Source organism: Eulemur rufifrons, chromosome 24 (genome assembly GCF_041146395.1).
Source record: "Eulemur rufifrons isolate Redbay chromosome 24, OSU_ERuf_1, whole genome shotgun sequence".
NCBI classification, from domain to species: Eukaryota; Metazoa; Chordata; class Mammalia; order Primates; family Lemuridae; genus Eulemur; species Eulemur rufifrons.
This window is the reverse complement of record NC_091006.1, coordinates 4,214,012-4,236,255: the sequence shown is the minus strand read 5'-3', so window position 1 is coordinate 4,236,255 and position 22,244 is coordinate 4,214,012. Positions and strand designations below refer to the sequence as shown.

Sequence of the window (22,244 nt, the reverse complement as noted above, 5' to 3'; positions counted from 1 at the left end):
CCAGGGTTGACTGAGAGTAACTAAAACCTCAGAAAGCAAAAACATGCGTAAGGGGGACTACTGTATTGAAGTTATTACATGCAGAACATTACATGGCCTTTTTTTTTTTTTAAAGAAACAGTTTCCACTTTTTATTTACACCATGCATGCTCTTTTAATTCTAACTAAAAAATTTAGAGCCTTGCCCTAAGAATGCAATTCTTCTTTTTAAAAAATAATAGAAAAGTTTTTCTGACATTTAAATTTCCTCTGTCCCCTACCAGCTAGGGAGAGAGCCACCATTCTGCCATAATGCAAAATTGAGAATACTGGCAAAAGGCTGAATTCCATTCTTCCTGTGCAATAAGGAGATTGATGAAAATGTTTATAACTAATATCATCTTATTCTCTTTTCTTCTATAATATTATCACTAGGAAAGTAATTTGCACAACAGATCTTTGGAAGTCCTTTTTCCTGCACTGATAATTTTTAGATGACATTGCTGTAATCCTTAAAGAGTGTAAATACTTACAAGGTTTTTTCAGAAAGAAGAGGCTTACGGGTACTCCCTTTTCTTCCGGCTGCATGCACACGGTATGATGTCTGTAGCTTCCTTTATTAAACTCAGAATTGAAGCGTCTTTTACTCCTTTACATAATCAACTAGTGTGATTCTATCCGGCAGATGCAAAACAGAACCCTACCGTCATGCAAACAAAAAAAGGGGGGCAATGCGCACCAAAATATTAATAACCCAGGTTCACGCGGAGGCCACGCACCAGGTCTTCGCGGGCGTACACCGGCCCTGTCACACGCACAGACGCGCACAGTCGCTCTCCCTCCCCACGTCACTCCCGCACACCCAGGCCTGGGACCCTCGTCCACGCCCACGCTCACCACCGGTCGGAGTCGGCATTCCGCGCCCGCCCGCGTCTGCAGAGAGGCTCCCCTACTTCCTGCACTAATTGTTCTCCTTCGCAGAAACCCAAGTTAACCCCCGGGGCTGCTCCGAGTCTGCAGCGACGTCCCTCTGATGCCGGGCGCAGACTATTCTCTTACCGAAGCCCAGAGCCCACTGCGGAGCCAACAACCACAAACACTAGGAAAGGGGCAGAGGTCCAGGTTGTCCCGGTGGCCCCTGGGAAATGTAGTTTCAGGGCTGCTCGCAGTCGCCTGTGGGAAATGTAGTCTAGAGCCGTAAAAAGCAAAGAACACGCGCGGCCCCGCCCACAAGGACCGCCCACACCGCGCCCGGATACTTCTGGGCGTTCCCGTTGGGACTGGGAGTGCGCAGGCGCAGATGCTCGCAGAGTGGGTAACGTGACCTGATGGTGCTGACCTTGGTGCTGTGCGCGTTTAAGCCGCCAGTCGTGGCCCGATGCGACACCTGAGGCCCGAAGTAGGTGACCAGCTTTTTAGAGAGCCAACCCAGTACACTCACTGCCACACCAGACCAGACAAAACCATGATAGTATATACTAAAATGTGTTATTACTTTAACACAAAAATATGAAAAATAGGTGTTTGAAATTACCTTGCTGCAGTGTTTACTTTTCTGTTACAGAAATGCTATTAATAATAGAACGTTAATAGGACTAATAGTGGCAATTAGTAATAATAACAGTAAGACTAACTAAACACATCTGTGGGAAAAAATGTTTCTGTCCTCTGAGACAGCAATTTCTTTTAACTTTTTATTAGATATTTAAATTTTGTAGGCTCTAATTAAGTTACAACGACCCCAAAGCTGCCACTACCTATGAGGGCTGCAGATCCCACAAATACAAATGGGTATAGATTGGTTTTGGCAAAAAGTGGATAATTGTCCTCAGTGTTGTACCTACTGGTGGTGGCCCTAGAGCAAGAAAGAGTGGCTGAGGAGGAGACTTCTGCTCAGATGGCAACGGAGGGGAGAGTCAGGCTGCACCCTGGGTGAAAGCTCTTAACTGTCCTGAGTGGGGGAACATCCTGGAGTTACCCGCAGACAGCACGGGCTTCATTTGGGAGTCCTGCCTGGACACGGGGAAGGACCCCAGAGGGGAGAGCAGCGCCTGCAGGATCAGGTACTGCCTGCTAGAGGTGAGGTCAAAACGCGGGATAAGGGCGCGGAACTGTAAACGGCGAGGAGAGGTGCGGCGACAGCGAGGCGATCCAGACCAAACGGGGGCAAGGGGGGCTATGAACCTTGCAGAGGAAGTCTCCTGGGAAGAGCTGTCTGTCTGTGCGCTGCCGGATCCTCGGAGGGGACTGGGGAGCGCAGAGAGGAGTCCTGGGTACTGGCTCCTCCAGGCGAAGCTCACCCTGTTCGGCCGGTGTGAGTAAGGAGCCTTCAGAACACGTGGCCGAGAAAGGGCGCGCGAGCCGAGGACACGAAGAAATGACAGCAGAGGGCAAAGGGCGAGGCCCAACGGCCCAACCCCAGCCGGACTGTCCAGCTGCGGTCCTTCGCCCATTTGGCTGCAGGCATTTGGCACCCAGCGGGCTGCGATCAGTGGAGATTGCTCAGAACCTGGCCCGGGAGCGGGAGTTTCAGCAGCCGGTATGCCAGCGCTTGCCCCTGGGGTCTCTGGAGGCATGCTCTGCCCAAAGCCAGAGGCAGGAGCAACCCAGACCTTCCCAGGGTAGAGACCTGGCTAACAAGGAAAGGGGCAGGGAGGGAGGGAGTGGGCGGTGCCCTCTCCGGACACTCCCCCAGACAGCCAGGGAGACTGCTGCCCACCTGTGCTAAGGTGGGAGGGGACACGAGAACAGCTGGGGCCAAGGGCCCTCGTCTTCTTCCTTTCAGGCAGCCACCACAGAGGACCCCGTTTACCCTCCCTCCACTCCCTATGCAGGTAGCCTGGGGCTCCTGATGCCGCCTCCTCCAAGAAGCTCTGCATCCAAGTCCTGGAGCCAGGCAGGACTTCTCTGTGGTCCTCTTGGAAAGGTATGAACGTACAGCATTAGCATCTGGGCTGTGAAGGTTTCTAATGTGGGGACCAGGTGCTCAGACGTTCCTGGATGCTGCTTCCCACAACATCCCTGCCTGGCAGGCAGGTTCTCCTCACTTCTTTTTGCATATTTGGTAAAACAGCATTTAAACCTTAGAACCTCCCTCAGCTCACACAAGTGGTAATGGCCCTGCCACGATTTGACCCAGGCTGTCCGATTCCAGAACTCTTGAATTTAACCACCTGAACTGTGGTGCCTCCTTATCATGTATGCATAGTGTATTACTGTTTCTTACAGTCTTTAGGGTTACTTAGCACCATGCATACCTATAATGAGCGCAGCCATGACTTACTAGAAGGTCTTCTTTGGCTCAACTCCTAAGTTGACCATAGTCCATGCTGGACTCCAGTCTCCTCAGAAGATATAGGGCAGAGACTGCCAATTGTCAACATATCCCATAGGACATTTCTCTTCAAATTGACCCTTGCAGCCAACCACACAGCTGTCTGTGCCAGGGCAGGAGATGGCATGTCAGGCAGGTGCAAGATCCACCCTGGCTCAATATCCTTGTGCCCCCAAGGGCACCAGTATGGAATTGTAGGAATTCCACAGATGAGATTTCAGGGTCCCGGCCAAAACCGACAACTTACCAATATTCACTTTTCCAGTCCACTGCATGAGATCTATCTCCATATATTTTGATCCTTTTAACTTTCTCTCAGCAATGTTTTATAGCAAGGGTCAGCAAATTATGGCCCATGGGCCAAATTTGGCCTATATCCTGTTTTTGTAAGGCCGCTGAGCTATTAAATAAGAATCATAATGTTAACATCTTTAAAGGGTCATAAGAAAATTAAAAACAAGAACAAAACCCCCCAAAGAATATGTGACAGAGACCATATGTGAACTAAAAAGACTACGTTATTTACTCTCTGGCCCTTTCCAGAGAAAGTTTGCAACTACTGTTTTGTAGTTTTCCCTATATAGTCTTGTTTAGCTTTTTAAAATTTATTCCTAAGTATTTTATGAGATTTTCAAATATTATTTAAGTGTTGTCTTTTAAGTTTTAGTGTTTAAGAGTTCATTGGCAGTATACACAAAATGGATGAAAATATGTGTGTGTTTGTATAGTACTTGTATACACACATACATTTTGTATACTGGAAACCTGCTAAATTCACTTTTTATTGTTGGTAGTTTCTTTGGAGATGCCGTTAGGTTTTCTACATACACATAATATTTTCTGTAAATCATGTATCTCTGAATAAAGTCAGTTTTACTTGTTTCAATCTGCATGCCTTATACTTTTGTTTCCTACCTTCTACATTCGCAGAGACCAACAGTTGTCAGCACAGCAACACTGGGCATTTCTCTTCTCACTGAGCCTTGCAGCTGACCACACAGCTGTATATGCGTATCTTCTCCTGGGGCAAGGACATGAGCTGCACATCACGTGGGCATAGGATTATCCTGGCTTAAAAGCCTTATGACCCGTGACAGCAATATCTCCTATAATAATTTCATAGACCAGCTTTTGGGTCCTGGTTGAAATTGATAATTGGCTAATACTAATTTTTCAGTCCACTATCATGATATATGTTTATGTGTATGTGTGTATGTACATGTATACACGCATGTGTATATATAAATGTATATATAGCTATCTATGTCTCGGTATGTGGTGGGATACAGAAAGAACAATTGCCTTTTTATATTGACCTTGTATACTGGCATTTCTTCTTGTAGTGTCTTTGTATATTGGACAGTGTTTCCTACACATACGATCATGTTTGCTAGGTGTAAAGGCACTTTATTTCTTCCTTTTTAATCTGTATGATTTCATTTATTTTTCTTACCTTTTACATTTACTGTGATCTCCAGGAAAATGTTTAATATAAGTAAAGACAATGAGCAACCTTTTCCAGCTCCTGATCTGAGGGGAAAAGTGTTCAGTATGCTATTAACGGAAAGCGTTTGTAGATGTGCTTCATCATATAAAGGATGTTCCTTCCAATTCTTTCTATGCTGATTTTTTTTAAAGCAGTGTTAAATTCTCTACAAAGAATAAAAAAAAAATAAGCAGGCATGGTGGCTCATGCCTGTAGTCCTATCTACTTAGGAGGCTGAGGCAGGAAGATCGCTTGAGCCCACGAGTTTGAGGCTGCTGTGAGCTATGATTGTGACACTGCACTCCAGCCTGGGTGATAACGTGAGACCCTGTCTCAAAAAAAAAAAGAAGACCAAAATTGTCAAGTATGTTTTCTTAAGACGTATTAGGGGTGAGCTGGCCCACAGCGAAGTCAAGAGTGATGGGGGAGGAGCACAGGGGGTGGCGGCAAGCGAGGATCACCCATCCCTTCCCCCTTTGAACTGAACTTTCTCATGGCTGCTGTCCCTTACATTTAAAACACAGAGATTTCAGATGTCAGCATGTGCAGTTGTAAAGTGTGGCTATGCCACATCCCATGCCGCATCTGAACCACAGAACTGTGGGAAGTTACGTCTGCCTCAGCACATCTCCACTCACATAAGTCAGTTCTTCCGCCGTTGAGTAAAAACAAAGACAGATGAGCAGAGAGGATCAATGAGCAGGAACAAGGCTGTGTACATATGTGTTTATCAATCTTGGAAAGAAAGGAAAGGGCCCATTGGTAAATGGGCAAGATGGAGGGAGCAGCCACAGGCAGCACGGGGTCCTGCCAATCTAAGACTAGAGGAAAACTGGCACAGCCAGGCATGGCATAGTGGATACTTACTCATCTTTTTCTTCTCTCCACAGTAGAACATCTCAAGGCCAGTGTGTTGACTTCTGATCAGCCTCATCCAAAACCACACCCTCTGACACATACACAAACACCCTGAAATATTGGGCCTCCAGCTTGCTCTCAGACGAGGGAGGGCAGGTTAAGTTTGTTTGATGTAACTAGAAAGGGCTGAGCCTCTTCCCAGTAGAGCAAAGCCCATTCGTGGCAGTTGGTGGTCACCCACCATTTCTATCTAACTTTTGCTTGTAGTTGCTAAGATATTGTTTCTTTCATTAGAAGAAAGTGAGTGGGTTGGTGATCCAACACTTCTGTCTCCAAAGAAACCCTGGGCACGTATCAAAGGTGCCCCAAGGTGAAACTGCCGCTTGCCACCCCCATGCCAGAGGTACGTTTGCTCTGAAAGATATCAGCAAAAGTTCTGAAGCTTGGGTCTCTCCTCACTGGTTTTCCCCACTCTAAGTCAAAGGGGATACTCTGTCTAGGGCCCAGGTATTCTGAATGAATGCAGGTATGGAAGTGTCTTCCTAAAAGTGCACGGTGTTCTCCTGTGCGACTATAACAGATGTGCCCCGTCCATGAGCACCTCGGCTGCTCTGAATGATGGTGGGAACAGAAGTGTCCCACAGCACAGCACGGTGCTGCCTCCTCCCGCTGTATCACCTGTGCTCTGCACTGTGTGCCCCAGGCGCTCTGCCAGTACCGTGTCCAATCACAGCTTTGGTGCCAGCCCCTCAAACAGCACAAGCAGGCTGATGGAAGGAACAGAGGTATCTCATGGCATGCACGTCTTCTCAGCAGTGCAGGTTTCTCCAATAGTAACAGGTTTGCTCTGGCCAGGTGAGCCCCAAGTGTTCAGACCATATTAGGAAGAGAAGACCCTCCCAACACAGTTACGGTGTTGCCCTCTCCTTTGCAACCTGTGTGCTGTGGACAAGTGCGAGCCAGCTGCTCTGACTGTAGGTAGGAACATAAAGGCCTCCAGGCACAGATGCAGTCCTGGCCCCTTCTACCACAGAGGTGTGCTTTGGTCTGATGTGCCCCAGGTGTTCTGACTATAGGCAGGAAGAGAAGTAGGTGTCTCCAGCACAGCTATGGTGCTGGCCTGTCCCACTGCAACAGATGTGCTCTGGCTGGACGGGTCCTGGGTGATCTGAACACAAGAGGGAACAGATGTGTCTTCTGGAACATGTTCCTGCTTAGTGATGCTGCATCTTCCAGTAGCAATAGGTGTGTTTCGGCTGGGCTGGCACCAGCAGCAGTGATGAAAGGCAGGAAGGAAAATGTTTCCCAGGATATTTGCTTTCAGCAAGGCTGGCCTCTCCGATTGCAATAGGGATGCTATAGGCCAACAGGACCCTGATGCTCAGGTCAAAGCCTCCCCCATCATGAGCAGTGGTTCTGGGTGTCTCCTCACCATTCTGCCCCAAAGCTGAGTGCTCTAGACATGGAGGTGACATCTGGGATATAGGCAATGACCCCAAAGCTGCCACTACCTATAAGAGCTGCAGATACCACAAATAAAAATAGGTATGGATTAGAGTTGGCAAAAGGTGAGGACTAGTCCTCAGTGCTGTGCATGCTGGTGGCATTCAGTGGCAAGAAAGAGTGGCCGCACCAATGAGGAAAACAACCAAGGCACCACCATAGGCTGGTTGGATGTTGACAGGGATGTCAAAGGTGCACATAGGGGCGTCAAATTCCCAAAAGCTGACTGAGTTGTGTTGCCATTGGGTTCCATGGCTACAGGAGAGGTTTAAGTATGAAGGGTTTTTAGGGGCTACCAGGTTTCTCAAAGGGAAATAGCTGTTAAAACTGGGGGAGAGGCTGGGGAATGGGCATGGTATCCATATTGATTTCATCAGAGTCAAAGGCAGGCTTGGATACCAAGTCTGGGGAGGGGCTGCCTACTGGGGTGGAGGCAACTGCAGAATCAATGCTAGGTGGGCCAGAAGAGATGGGGCATTGTGGACAGTGGCTCCCTGTGGAGGCCCATTAGGACCCCCAGGTTTCAGCTGACAGGTGTTTCCTGGCTCAAAGGGAAAGTTGAAAGTTCAGGTAGGGCTGCTGACCATAAAAGCAGGTGGGCTGGTGGAGTCGATAGCCTTTGCAGGGGGTATCTGCTCCACACTAGGATGGGCCTGGTTAAATGGGAGGAAGCTCACACTGGATCCTGGTGGAGACCTGAAGATGAAAGCCTGGAAGGCAGAGTGGTGTCCGTACTGGTTATAACAAAGCCCAAAGTGGGCTGGGCAGTCCAGGCTGCAGACAGGCTGCCTGGGGTGGCGGAAGTGGTTGCAGAAGCAGCGATGGGTCACCGCCTTGTGAACACAGGGTACTGGCGGAAGCGACTTGAGGAGAGGTCTGTAAGAAAAAGAGGAGAATCTACACATACATGTGTATGTGAGTCTATAGAGGTGTACACAGCCTACACAGCAGGTAGGCTTTAAGGAGAGGGAGAAAGTTCTAGGATGTGTGGGCAAGGCAGAAGTAGAGGATCCTGCAATTATGACTGAGGGACTGGAATGCAAAGGGTCTCTATTCTCATTATTAAGTGAAATACTACTTAATAGGGCATCTCTTCTCATTATTATGTGGAACGCTACGTGTAGGTTGGAATCCAAAGTGAGAAACAGCGGGAACAGCAAAAGGAGAGTCAGGACCTGTGCATCTCATTTCGTGGTCAATATCCGGTGTGGGGGTAGGTACAGGGCCAGATAGCATGGGTGGCCTGACAGGTCAGCCAAGTTAGTGACTGCTAATTTGGTAGTATCCAGAACCTGCAAGGAGAAAGTGACCATTGCCAAAGTATCTGCAGTCCCCACAGCAGGCAGAGAGAAAGAACAGGCAGGCTGAGTGACACTGCTGTCTGAAGGGGCCTCAGTTTTATCTTCCATCACCTTGGGGTTCCATTGGCACTCAGAGTTCTTCAAGCCCTTTAGCAATCCCTGCACAAGGAAGGTAGGAGGCGGGGGCAGCTCTCCTCCATCCCACAACGGTGGCAGTACGCGCAGCAGTGGCATTGACAATTTCTGTTTACAGAGCCTACAACTGGCACACGTGAGTGAAGAATTTCTCTTTGACAAAATATCTGAAAGCTTTCCTGTCTGAGTCATCTTCTTTGACTTCCATGAGGCTGGAGAGCTGAGTTAATGGCCTTCAGCAAGCTCTTCCTTTCTCAAACTCTCTGGCAGCAGGAAGGGAAACGTGGCCAGCCAGACAGCCTGCTGCACCTGCTGCACTCTTGGAAGGATCACTCCTTCAACGAGGCAGGTAGCTTCCAGCATGCAAAACTAGGCTGGTGATGGTATGACCATTGGTGACTGATCTCACAGAAGATGTCTGTCATATCCTTACCCAAGCTGTTTTGTGGGTCCCTGGAATAGAGGTTTCTATTCAGAGGCCCAGGACTGCTCCCAAATCTGTGATGACTCCATTGGTCATTAGGGGCCTAGATGCTGATGGTATACTCCTACTATTTGGGGGCATCTTTTCTGATAATCCTGCCTTTTGGACACTATTTAATCATCTTCCTCCTTCAATATCCCTCTCCTTTGTGCTCCTAGTGTCATCTCAGTCTCTGTTAAGCAAGGATCTGGAGGGTGCTTGGCTGGCCCAGGCCTCATAGAGGTAGGACTGCTTGATCAGGTGACAAAGGAGGAAAGTTAATTTGTGCCTTGGAGGAGGGATCTTCACCTTTCCTGAGTGGCCACACACTCTGAGGTACAAGCAGACAGCAACGTCGTCTTCAGAGTCCACCCAGAACCACACAGAGCAGCAGCGGGGCTGGCTGATGGAACACCACCACCTTTTAGGAGTGTACGACACCAGGATTAATGTATTGGATCCCAGTAGAACTGCCAGGGGAAATGCCAGAGAGGCGCAGGGGCAGTGGGAGGACCCCAGCCAGAAGGGGACACAGCAGGTCAGGTTGAAGGGGTGTGCAACAGTGCGGCAGGGGCTGGAGCAGGATGGCGGTGAAGCTTGCTGACGGAGTTGCCTGTAAGGGGAAGTTTGTGTGCTAGCGGATCCTGGGAGTGTAGTGCAAAATTTGGAGAGGTCTCCTGGCTACCTGCCACTGTGGCGTGTGCCGCATCGTTGGAACATGTGACCAAGAAAAAGCGTGCCAGCTAAGGGCATACCAGGGAGGGGCATGAGGAAAAAGCTCCAAAGGTTAAAGGGTGAGGCCCAGAAGCTAAGCCTCAGCAAGACTCTGGTGCTTCCTGACTTTCCCACTGCCGGTTGCGGGGGTTTGGCACCAGACAGTCCTAGCGGTGTAGTGGGACTGTTCAAAACTGTGAATTTTGAGAGCCTGCATAACTGTCACCCCAAGGGCACCGTGTCTGCAGGCACCTGAGCACCGCAGGTGAATTTACCTCAGCCTCTTCCTTTCAGGCAACCACCAGATGACACCAGTTAACCCCCACAGCCGGCCCCACCTCCTCCATGCTGGTAGGTCAAGGCTTGGAACACCACTTCCTCCAGGGACTTCTCTAGCTCCTCTTCAATTCCTGAACCCAGGTGTAGCTTTTTGTGGTCGCAGTGGAAAGACAAGTGTCCCAACTGTCACCAGCTGGACGACTAAGGTTTCTGAGTAGAGATAACAGATATTCCACCACAATACACCCTTTCCTGGTAGGCAGTTTATCTTCACTTATTTTTACAAATTTAATAAGACAGCGTTTAAGCCTTAGAACCTTCCTCGGGTCACACATGTGGTACTGGCCCGCTCGGAATTTGAACCCAGACTGTCTGATTCCAGAGCTCATGCATTTAACCACCAGACTGTGGTGGCTCCGCATCATGCAGTCACCATATATTACCATTTTCTGATACTCCTTGGGGTACTTAGTACAATTATGCACCCACAATGAATGCAGGCCCTACCTGCTTGGAGGCCTTCTTTGGTTCAATTCATAAATCAATCATTGATCACGCGGAGCTCCAATTTCGTCACAAGATGTAGGGCAGGAACCACCAACTGTCAGCACATTCCTATCAGGCATTTATCTTCAGTGTGAGCCGTGTAGCAAACCATGCAGCGGTGAGCGATCCCCAGGTGCAGGGATACCGGGTGTGTATCAGGTGGATGCAGGATCCAACTGGCCGACAAGCATCATGCCCCAAGGGCACCGAGATCTCACAGAGCTCCGAAAACCGGCTTTCCGTGTCCTAGTTGAAATTAACAACTACCAAGATTAACCTCCAGTCCATGAGCGTGGTCCAACTTTTCCTACATATAGGCCTTTTAAAAAACTTTTCTGTCAGATACTGTTTTGTAGCAGGGTTCCACAAATATAGCCCGTGGGCTAAATTTGGCCTGTCCTTGTAATGCCAATGAGATTAAAATGTTGTTAACATTTTTAAAAGGTTGTAAAAACAAAACAGAAAAACAGAAGAATGTGATAGTGACCATATGTAAACTAGAAAGCCTGTATTTGCTATCTGGTCTTTTCAGTAAAAATTTGCCAACCCCCGTGCTGTAGTTTTTGGTGCATAGGTCTTGTATAGCATTTGCTAAATTATTCCTAAGTATTTTATCAGTTTTTTATGCTATTGTAAATGGTATCTTTTAAATTTTAGTTTTCAGTTGTTTACTGGTAGTATGTAGAATATACAATTGGTTTTTATATATTGACCTTGTATGCTGGAACATTGTTTAATTCAGTCTCTATTTCTGGTAGTTTCTTTTTAGATTTCTTGGGATTTTCTCTTTACACATTTATGTTTCCTATGAATAACGAAGAGTTTTACATCTTTCTGTTTACTACATATGCCTTTTTTTCTTTTTCTTACCTTCACATTTGCACTGACCTCCAGGAAAATGTTGAAAACAAGTGGAGACAACAGACACACTTCCCAGGCTCCGTATCATAAGGGAAAGTATCTGGTGTGCTAACTGAAGGGTTTTTGTGGATGCACTTCCTCACATAAAGGACATTCCCTCCAATTCTTATTTTGCTAAGAGATTTTTTGAAAGGGGTATTGAATTTTGTCAATTACTTTGTACACATATTTGAGATAATCATATGGCTTTTATCCTTCTATTAATAAGTGAAATATGTTGATTTTTGTAATGTTAAATCAACCTGGCGTTCCTGGGATCCCACCCAAGAGGTGGTCATATTAGATCATATGTAATTATTATATCTTTTGATAACCGACCCTTTTATCAGTATATAATGTCCTTCTTAAAACAGTTTTCTCATTCGTTTTATTTAATTTTTTTTATTTTAATAGATTTAGAGGGTACAAGTTGCATTTTGTTACATATATATTGTATAGTGGGGGAGTCTGGGCTTTTGGTGTACCCTTCACTTGAGTAGTGTACCTGCCTAAATTTGGGTGTGATGCCAGGCCTCAGAATTTTTTCTCAACTGGATAGGAAAAGGAAGCAGAGTTATACCCTTTCTGCTAAAACTGCTTTTAATTTAGGCTGCTGGGACACTGCCCTCCTGAGCCCCTCCTGGATGCCTCTCCCATTGGTTTTGCATTCCATGGCCATTCCTTGGCAAGACCACAAATGTACTCCACTTTACTAAGGAGCCAAATTGCTTATTCTGGTCCCTCCTATGTCAGGACAAGCTGAGACCACTGACCTCATCCATCTTGAGGATGTTAGGAGCACACAGTGACGAGCTCAAGGTGGTGGCAACTCAGGAACTTGTGCCTGAGCTGCAGAATCCGGCTGCCTAAATGTGGTGGGGTGGCGACTAGGGTAGGGAGATGGTGCTAGGGCCGCCTAAGCTTGGGGAGATGGTGGGAGGCTTCAGCAGTCTTTCTCGACCAGAAAGGAAAAAGAGGAGGCGTTACACCCTTCCTTGTCAAACTGACTTTATATTAGGGTAGCATGCCAGGAGGGAGAGTAGGGCCGACTGGCCATCACCCCTCTCTGAACCCTTTCGTGGAACTTCCCTCATCAGACCGTATTTCCTGGAGGTTCTTTACCAAGACCACAATTCTCCTGCGCTTTATGGTGGTGGGCGAGCCCATCAGCTGCTGATAGGACATATAGTTCATCAGCTCGTTGTCGCACATGTACTCAGGGGACAGGACCTTGGTGGGTTTGTGGTGCAGCAGGTACTTGTTCAAGTGGCTCTCATCATGCCATAAGGCCTCAATGTCATTGGCTTGGTCAATCATCATTGCCTGGTGACAGGCCTTGGTGAGCCTGTGAACCTCTGGCACTGATCCCCCAAAGAAGGCCCCTATGTAATAAAAGTCCCCCTCATCCCCAGGAATGTAGGCTTGTGACTGAGGCCGGCGTTCATAGGCAAAGTTGTTCCGACCAGTCCCATAGTAGTCAGGATGGAGGGTGCCAAACAAGGAGGAGAGGATTTCCACACCCACGTGGTCACTGAACTTCATGTCCACGTCCGTGCACACGAGGTAATCCACCTCCCCGAGGAAGCGCTCCTGGGAAAAGTTGCTGATCACCTGCATGCGGCGCATGGAGATGTCCTGCCAGCGGGCATAGCTCTGGGCCTTGAGGATGACCATCTGCCTTCCTCTGTGGAGCTGGATGCGGGGAACGTGGTCAGGTTGGTCGGTGAAGATGTAATAGTTCACCCTGTGCCCCACCATGAAGTACCTCTCTGCGGACTCCAGGAACTGCTTCAGGAAAACCATGTATTTTTTCATGGCAAACATGGTTAATCCGATGGTGGCATTCTGGAGCCAGAACTGCTCATTCAGTATGTCAGTGTTGAAGGTCCCCTCCCACACAATGGGAGCCAGCCAGGGGGTCACAACAAGGACATCTGGTCTGGAGGGTGTTAGTACGTCTGGCTGGGGATACACCATCCTTGATGATTTTATGCGTTGCTGGTGGTGGAGTTCTCTAACAGCTCTGCTTCCCCTGTCTAGCATGCTCTTCAGCTCCTGGCTCTGTGGGTTCAGATAACTGTAGCCAAGGAAGGCCAAGATGAGAGCCATGAGGAGAGACAAGGTCACAGGAAGCAAGCAGCATTTTTGTTTCCCAGCCAACACCTGCAGTAGCTGGGCCATGGCTCCACAATGGTGCTGCCTTTTCTCTCTTCCACGCTGCAAGGGTACTCACCCCTCATCGACTGTCTACCCTCAGTGTTCTCCCCAAGGCAGGGTGAGGCTGAACTCCTGGACCTGAGGGCCCCCACTCACTGCCCACTACTCCAGTAGCCTAGGCTCCCGCAGCACCGTATCCTACACAAGGGGGTACCTGGACTTGGGGGCACACAAGCACACACCAGGGAGAAAGGCTCAGGTCCTAGTAGACTGTGATAAATTCAGTTCCAGGTTGAGGTTTGTGAAAGTAACCAGGTGGCCACACGTAGTCAACAGTCAACTATAACTCAAGGACCAGCATTCAGGAGAGAAGTCGGGGCTCTGGAAACAGGCTGAGGAGACTGGCTCAAGGAAGGCCACTGGGCAGGTCAAGGGCAGAGATTGTGATGAAAGCAGGGCAGGGCAGGAGCCAGCCTGACCAGGTGGTCAGAGGGCTTGTGCGCTGGCCTGCCTTTGACATTCACTAGCTGTAAGACTATTACCTAAGCAGAGAGCTTCCTGAAAAAAATCCATAAAGTGGAGACCCTTCTGTTCTCTTCCTTAGACTTCCACATCAGCTGTCCCTCAGACAGAGCCCTCAAGAAAATGAAGAAAGACTGAGCCAGTGCCCTTTGTTGACTTAGGGCGTATTGTATCACTGTGTCATACACCTCCAGCTGCCATCATTGGCAATTCCAAACGTGTACCTCCTGGAAAACGAAGCCTTTGACACAGACCCCTCCTGCTCCACTGTGGGACCAACGGCAGGTGAAAAAGTGTCCCGTGGCAGATAAGGAGCACTTGTCACCTGTACCACGAAGCTGGCTGGTGTTTATGTGCTTCTCTGTGCCACCTCGCTCCTGCCTTCACGCAGAAGTGGGTGGCTGGGGACGTGGGTGGTGCAGGGTTCTGAAAACTTCTCGAGGCAGTTCTGAGCATGTTGGGAGGAGGAAGTGTAGAGTCTTTTACTTCTTTCTTTCCTATTTTGATGCTTTTTATTTCATTTTCATGCTGATGCTCTTGCTAATTCTTTTAGTACTATGTTGAATAGAAGTTGTGTGTGTGGGAAGGTCAAGATGGCTGACTAGGGACATCACTGGCTGGACCATCCTGTAGGGAAGACTGGATTTCGGATAGGGGAGAGGGAAGAAGCGACGTGGATCAGGTGTAGCTCATAGACAGAGGTGCCGGAGCTTGCTGGGGACCTCATGGAGGAAGATTGCAAAGCAGAGAGGGAAGAAGATAGGGGAAGAAAGAGATCCACAAGGATCAAACCCAGAGAGGCTCAGAGCACAGCAAAAGGGTGGGGGAATCACACTCTGTTTTCCACGAGGCTTCAGTCACCAGCAGGCTACCATATTTCTTGGAGTCTTTTCCACCCCCACAAGCCCAGGCACGGTGGCAAACATGGAACAGTGGGGAGAACTTGTGTGATCCTGGAGTCTGCTTATTCCATGTGGGGCTCCCCTCCAAGGAAAGTGTCACAAGAGGCCAGAGAACTGTCTTTCTTCCATTCAGATGCTTCCTCCCCACCCTTCCCTCAAGGCTGCAGCTGGGAGTGTAGTTAGAGCCAAGAATTTGGCCATCAGCCACCTCTCCCCAGGGGGTGCATTCTGGAGGCTGAGGCTTCCACATGCCTCTTCCCTTGGGGGGCTGCCATGGACACAAGGGTGCCCAATTTGGGAGCTCCCTGCCCGCTGATGTTTCATGGAGTCACATACCAGTGAGTCAGACAAGCAGGCTGAACCCCATTGCCCGCAGACATGAACGGGTTACTGGGGACACAGAGGGGGAGTCTGGGAGCTGGACTTGGGTGGCATGGAAGCCCACATGGTCAGAACTGAAGGGAGAAAACTGGGGTTCTGAGATCCAGCAATCTGAGAGAACACCCATCCTCCCTGCAGGAAAACCACCCTGGTGGATTAGGGTGGATCCTCCAGTGAGGAAGACACCCCCCCCCCCCGGCACCATAGCAACCAAGCATGGTGCATTTAGGCACTTGGGCTGACCAGGAGCTGAGGCCCATCCGCCACCCATTCCAACCTGGAGACAAGTTTGAGCCGAGAATTTGGCGAGCAAATGCCTCTCTCCAGTAGCCACATTCCTCCAGGCTGAGGCCTCCACAGCCTCTTCCCTTGAGGACTTACAGTGGACCCAGCATGCCCAATCTGGGCGCTCCCTACCCACCAGCATTTCATGGAGATGCACACTACAGGATCAGACATGCAGGCCAGGGGGAGGTTTGAGAGCTGGACAGTCAGATGTGAATCTCAGATGGCCCCATCTCCACAAGCAGACTTTCTGGTTGGGTGGGGCCGCTTCAGCCCCTCCCTGGCAGCTTTGTAACCAGTTTTATAAGCAAAAAAATATTTTCTCAACAATGTTTTTGGTTCCCTCATATTTCAAATGAGTTTTCAGTGTTCATATTATGCCTGGGGCTGATAGTTCTAAATGGCCTTGACAGTAAGATTTATCTCAGCCTTGGTAACTTACCAACTGCAGTCTCAATTGGGCAGAGAACTCTTTAGCAAAATTTCCCAACCAGAACTTTGTAATTTTCTGTTGTACTGATACATTCTCTTTTCAGCTCCTTTCTCAGGAACAGCAAACCTCCTACAAACCTCCTACAAAGCCTCATACTACCTGCCTGTCCGGAGAAGACAAGGTAAGAGCACAGACCATGCCCGAAGACTCACTGAGCCTACGCACAAGGCTGAACGAATGACCAATATTAACCCTTAGCTCAGTATAATACTAAGATCTCTGCCCTGGGAGGGACATATCCGCCATTTTGGGCCATATGTTCTAGCATGATTTCTCACTGCACTTACGTGCCTGGCACTCCACCCCAAACACACAATGATGCTCACACCCCTCCTGCATTATTCATTTCACCTGCAGAAAAAAACCCTGACCCTGTTGGTCGGGGAAGTGGATTTGAGGCAGTTCATGCCTCCCCCTCCCTGTTGGCACGTCCACGGAAATAAATCCTTTCTTCCTTGACAATCCTCGCTATCTCAGTAAGTGGCTTTCTGTGCAGCAAGCAACACTGAACCCCCCCTTGTGGGATTATGAAAGAAACATGAGATTATATAAAATGGCCAAATATAAGAATCATGGGCATCCCTGAGGGTGAAGAAGAAAATGCACAAGGGCTGGAAAACCTATTTGAGGGAATAATTGAGGAAAACTTCCTTGGTTTTGCTAGAGATTTAGACATCTGGATACAAGAAGCTCAACAAACACCTGGGAGACTCATCGCAAAGAGGAAATCACCAAGATATATGGTCATCAGACGGGCCAAAGTCAACACAAAGGAGGAACTCCTGCAAGCCATAAGGAGAAAACGTCAAATAACTAACAAAGGAAAACCTATCAGGCTAACTGCAGACTTCTCAACAGAGACCTTATAAGCCAGAAGGAATTGGAGGCCCATCTTCAGTCTTCTTAAACAGAACAACTGCCAGCCTAGAATTTTATATCCTGCAAAACTAAGTTTCATAAAGGAAGGAGAAATAAAGACTTTTCCAGACACACACTGAGGGAATTTGTCAAGACCAGACCTGCCCTACAAGAAACACTCAGAACTGCATTACACATGGATCAGCTCAGTCGCCTCCCACCAGTGTAAAACCACCCAACAGCTAAAGCTCAGAGCTCATGTAAAACCAGAGGTAAAACAAAGAAACAAGGTAATACCCCTTTGGATGAACAGAACAGCATCCTACACATCAATTCTATCCATCAACACGAATGGTTTGAGTTCCTCACTCAAGAGACATAGGCTGGCTGAGTGTATAAAAAAATACAAGCCAAATAGTTGTATGTATTTGGGGAGTATGTGTGATGTTTTAATACATGTATAAGATGTGCAATAATCAAACCAGGGTAATTGGGATATCCACCACCTCAAACATTTATCTTTGTGTTGGGAACATTACAATTATTCTCTTTTAGCATTTTTTTTGAACTATACAATAAATTATTGTTAACTATAGTTTCCCTACTCTACTATCAAACACTAGAACATATTCCTTATATCTAACTGTATTTTTGTACCCATTAACCAACTTCTCCTCATCCGCTCTCTTTCCTTCCCTTCCCAGCCTCTGGTAACCACCATTCTACTTTCCACCTCCGAGAGATCCATTTTTTTATCCCCCACATGAGTGAAAACATGTGATATTTGTCTTTCTGTGCCTGGATTATTTCTCCTAACATAATGACCTCCCAATCCATCCATGTTGCTGCAAATGACAGGATTTTATTCTTTTTTGTGGCTGAATAATACACCATTGTATATAATTCTTCTCTGAATGTTTGGTAGAATAGTTATGAAGTCTTGTAGTCTTGGGCTTTTCTATACTGGGAAGTTTTAAATTATACTTGTCTTAGCCCATTTGTGTTGCTATAAAGAAATACCTGAATCTGGGTAATTTATAAAGAAGAGCAGTTAATTTGGCTCTTGGTTCTGCAGGCTGTACAAGAAGCATGGCACTAGCATCTGCTTCTGGTGAGGGCCTCAGGCTGCTTCCACTCATGGTGGAAGACAAGAGCAGTTGGCATGTGCAGAGACCACATGGAGGGGGGGGAGAGAGAGAGAGAGAGAGAGAGAGAGAGAGAGAAGAGGTGCCAGGGCCTGGGTAAGGGGTGCAGCAGTGGCTTGGACCCTGGGAGGCAGGGCACAGCAACAGCACAGGCAGGGATGAAGGAGAAAGCTAAAGGCTTAGGCCTGGGTTCAGGGTACAGTGGTAGCACTGACTCAGGCCCCTAGGGCAGCATGATGCTGTGGTAGCTCAGGCTGTAGGGGTGGGACACAGTGGCAGCAATGCCCTGGGAATGATGGGGAGCAACAGCAACTCAGACGCCAAAGAGCATGGTGCAGCAGCTACTCAGCCTGCAGTGGACATGGTCCTATGTCAGGTGGGCACAGCTGTGTGTGGGTGTAGAGGGCAGGGCATAGCACAGCAGCAACTCTGGTCCTTGGGAAGGCAAGAGCCACAGCAGCTGAGGTCTGGAGGGCAGAGTGGTATAGTACGGTGGGGATTCTGGTCCCTAGGAAAGCAGGTTGCCATTATACCTCGGGCCCTGAGGGATGGGGGCTGCAGCAATGAGACCTTGGAAATGGTGGGGCACAGGGGTGAGTTGGGCTGGGGGGAAATGGAGCAGCTCTGTGGAAGCTTAGTCTCAGGAAACAGGGAACAGCAGTAACTCAGGCCTGGAGATGACACGACACTGGGTGACCCAGGCCCTGGGGGCTGGCGTACAATAGATGCAAGGCCCCAGGGATGGAGGGGCGCAATGGCTACTAAGGAGGGGGTGATAAGGCACAGCACTGGTTCCTTCTCTGGGGGAAGGGTAGCAGTGTAGACTCGGGGCATCTCTCTCCGTTCAGCTCAGTGTGGGTGAAGGCTGCAGAGATCCCCAGTGGCAAAGTCTTCAGGAGTCCACAGAGGTGACGAAGGTGCTGAGGCCGTCCTGACCACCTTTCCCTGCAGGAAGGAAGCCCTGCTGGGTCCTAGCTCTTCCCCACTTGGGGAATAGGGTGGCACAATCTTTTGTCTCTTCTATCATGGTTTCCAGATCAGTCTTGAAGACAGACAGGGATTTTCTGGAAAACTCTGTGCTCTGATAAAGGTTTCACAGCTAGTAAATTTCAAGAGGCCAGAGCATAAGCCCTCTCCCCCCTGGTCAGCCCCCTGGTGGCTCCCGCCCTGCTTTCATCACAATCACCGTCTTTGACTTGCTCAATAGCCTGCCTTGAATTTGTCTCTTGAACCTGTTTCAGGAGCCCTGACTTCTCTCCTACATTCTGGCCCAGAAGTTCTGGTTGTGTGTTAAGTGAATCCTGCCACCTGGTTCTTTCACATGCCCTCAAACCAAAACTGAATTTATTGTGTTTCTACAATCTCTGGAGTCCTCCTCCCCTGGGAGGCCCTGGATGGCCTGCTCTCAGGAGCCCCTTGCGCTGGGTTAGGGTCTCAGGAGGAGCAGGAGGGGCGTGAGCACCTCATGGTCCATGCCTTCTGCCTCACCCTGCACAGAAGAGGCTGCTGTGGGCAGAAGGTGGAAGAGGAGCAGGTGCCCTAACAGGATCTAAGTGATCAAGGCTGCTGAAGTGGGGCCATAACTGAGCTGCTGTGGACATCGTCCAGATGCTACTTCTTCATCATGTGAACCTCCTTCTCCTAATAACTCTCATCTTGGCCTGCTTTGACCGTTGTTATCTGAACCCACAGAGCCAGGAGCTGAAGAGCATGCTAGACAGGGGAAGCAGAGCTGTTAGAGAACTCCACCGCCAGCAACGCGTAAAATCATCAAGGATGGTGTATCCCCAGACAGACGTACTAACACCCTCCAGACAAGATGTCCTTGTTGTGACCCCTTGGCTGGCTCCCATTGTGTGGGAGGGGACCTTCAACACTGACATACTGAATGAGCAGTTCTGGCTCCAGAATGCCACCATCGGATTAACCATGTTTGCCATGAAAAAATACATGGTTTTCCTGAAGCAGTTCCTGGAGTCCGCAGAGAGGTACTTCATGGTGGGGCACAGGGTGAACTATTACATCTTCACCGACCAACCTGACCACGTTCCCCGCATCCAGCTGCACAGAGGAAGGCGGATGGTCATCCTTAAGGCCCAGAGCTATGCCCGCTGGCAGGACATCTCCATGCGCCGCATGCAGGTGATCAGCAACTTTTCCCAGGAGCGCTTCCTCAGGGAGGTGGATTACCTCGTGTGCACGGACGTGGACATGAAGTTCAGTGACCACGTGGGTGTGGAAATCCTCTCCTCCTTGTTCGGCACCCTCCATCCTGACTACTATGGGACTGGTCGGAACAACTTTGCCTATGAACGCCGGCCTCGGTCACAAGCCTACATTCCTGGGGATGAGGGGGACTTTTATTACATAGGGGCCTTCTTTGGGGGATCAGTGCCAGAGGTTCACAGGCTCACCAAGGCCTGTCACCAGGCAATGATGATTGACCAAGCCAATGACATTGAGGCCATATGGCATGATGAGAGCCACTTGAACAAGTACCTGCTGCACCACAAACCCACCAAGGTCCTGTCCCCTGAGTACATGTGTGACAATGAGCTGATGAACTATATGTCCTATCAGCAGCTGATGGGCTCGCCCACCACCATAAAGCGGAGGAGAATTGTGGTCTTGGTAAAGAACCTCCAGGAAATACGGTCTGATGAGGGAAGTTCCACGAAAGGGTTCAGAGAGGGGTGATGGCCAGTCGGCCCTACTCTCCCTCCTGGCATGCTACCCTAATATAAAGTCAGTTTGACAAGGAAGGGTGTAACGCCTCCTCTTTTTCCTTTCTGGTCGAGAAAGACTGCTGAAGCCTCCCACCATCTCCCCAAGCTTAGGCGGCCCTAGCACCATCTCCCTACCCCAGTCGCCACCCCACCACATTTAGGCAGCCGGATTCTGCAGCTCAGGCACAAGTTCCTGAGTTGCCACCACCTTGAGCTCGTCGCTGTGTGCTCCTAACATTCTCAAGATGGATGAGGTCAGCAGTCTTAGCTTGTCCTGACATACTGGAGATCAGAGATGAGATCTTTTCCAGAAGAAGTAACAAGGCCCTTGGACACATAGTCTCTTGCCTCCTGTGATACATAGGCCTGCCTGGACCCTTGGACCAGCAGATAAATACATGTACCTGTTTTCAAATTTCTTGCCTAAGTTGGAAGGTTCTTTTAGTGGTTAGGAAGGTCATGGTTCCAAGCGGAGACATTCCCTCCTGGCGCTTGGCTTTCCGTCTATCCCCAGACATTGCTGGCTGTGCACTGGGGGCAGCCGTCCACTGGGGCAACTGTCCACCAACAGTGTACAAAGGCTCTTTGGTTTTTTTTTTTTTTTCTTTGTAATAACCATTCTAATGAGTATGAAGTGGTATCTCATTGTGATTTTGATTTGCATTCCCATAATGAATAGTGATGTTGAGCATCTTTTCATTAGCTTCTTGGCCATCTTTATGTATTCTTTGGAAAAATGGCCATTTGATTCCTTTGCCCAGTTTTTCAGTGGGTTGTTTGTATATTTATTGTTAAGTTGTAGGGGTTCTTCATATATTCTGGATATAAACCCTTATCACATATATGATTTGCAAATATTTTCTTCCATTCTGTAGTTTGCCTTTTCACTCTCTTGAAAGTGTCCTTTGGTGGAGAAAAGTTTTTAATTTTGATGTAATCCAATTTGTCAATTTGTGGTTTTGTTGCTTGTTTAGTGTCATCTAAGAAATCATCGCCTAAATCCAATACCATGAAGCCTCACCCTCTGTTTTTTTCTAAGAGATTTAGCTCTGAGGTTTAAGTCTTTGATCCATTTTGAGTTAATTTTTGTATATGAAGTAAGCTAAAGATTCAACTTCATTCTTTTGCATGTGGATATCCAGTTTACTCAGCACCATTTGTTGAACATGGAACCACAAAAGACCCCTAATAGCTAAAGTAATAATGTGAAAGAAATATAAAGTTGGAGGCTGGGCGTGGTGGCTCACGACTGTAATCTTAGCACTCTGGGAGGCCGA

General features: G+C 48.5%; 1 protein-coding gene and 1 pseudogene across 1 annotated transcript; one reads left to right on the top strand and one right to left on the bottom strand.

The window, feature by feature from the left end:
* Positions 1 to 940: 940 nt before the first annotated feature.
* On the bottom strand, positions 941 to 13,679 carry LOC138374910 (histo-blood group ABO system transferase-like). Its single transcript, XM_069458116.1, has 6 exons — positions 12,621 to 13,679; positions 7,745 to 7,993; positions 1,958 to 2,090; positions 1,824 to 1,834; positions 1,211 to 1,390; positions 941 to 1,054 (listed from the first exon to the last, which is right to left on the bottom strand). The coding sequence occupies exons 1-6, from the start codon at positions 13,677 to 13,679 to the stop codon at positions 941 to 943; spliced, it is 1,746 nt and encodes a 581-aa protein (XP_069314217.1).
* Positions 13,680 to 20,017: 6,338 nt separating this feature from the next.
* LOC138374909 (histo-blood group ABO system transferase pseudogene) lies at positions 20,018 to 20,938 on the top strand (annotated as a pseudogene).
* The last annotated feature ends 1,306 nt before the right edge of the window (positions 20,939 to 22,244 follow it).

Excerpts from the sequence above, each read along its gene's own strand:
- LOC138374910 (XM_069458116.1), bottom strand. The coding sequence starts at position 13,679 with ATGGCCCAGCTACTGCAGGTGTTGGCTGGGAAACAAAAATGCTGCTTG. Across the intron at positions 7,994-12,620 it reads GCAGGAGAATTGTGGTCTTG|GCGGTGACCCATCGCTGCTT; the intron begins GTAAAGAACCTC and ends TGTGTTCACAAG. Across the intron at positions 1,055-1,210 it reads GCGCGGTGTGGGCGGTCCTT|TGGGCTCTGGGCTTCGGTAA; the intron begins GTGGGCGGGGCC and ends TTGGCTCCGCAG.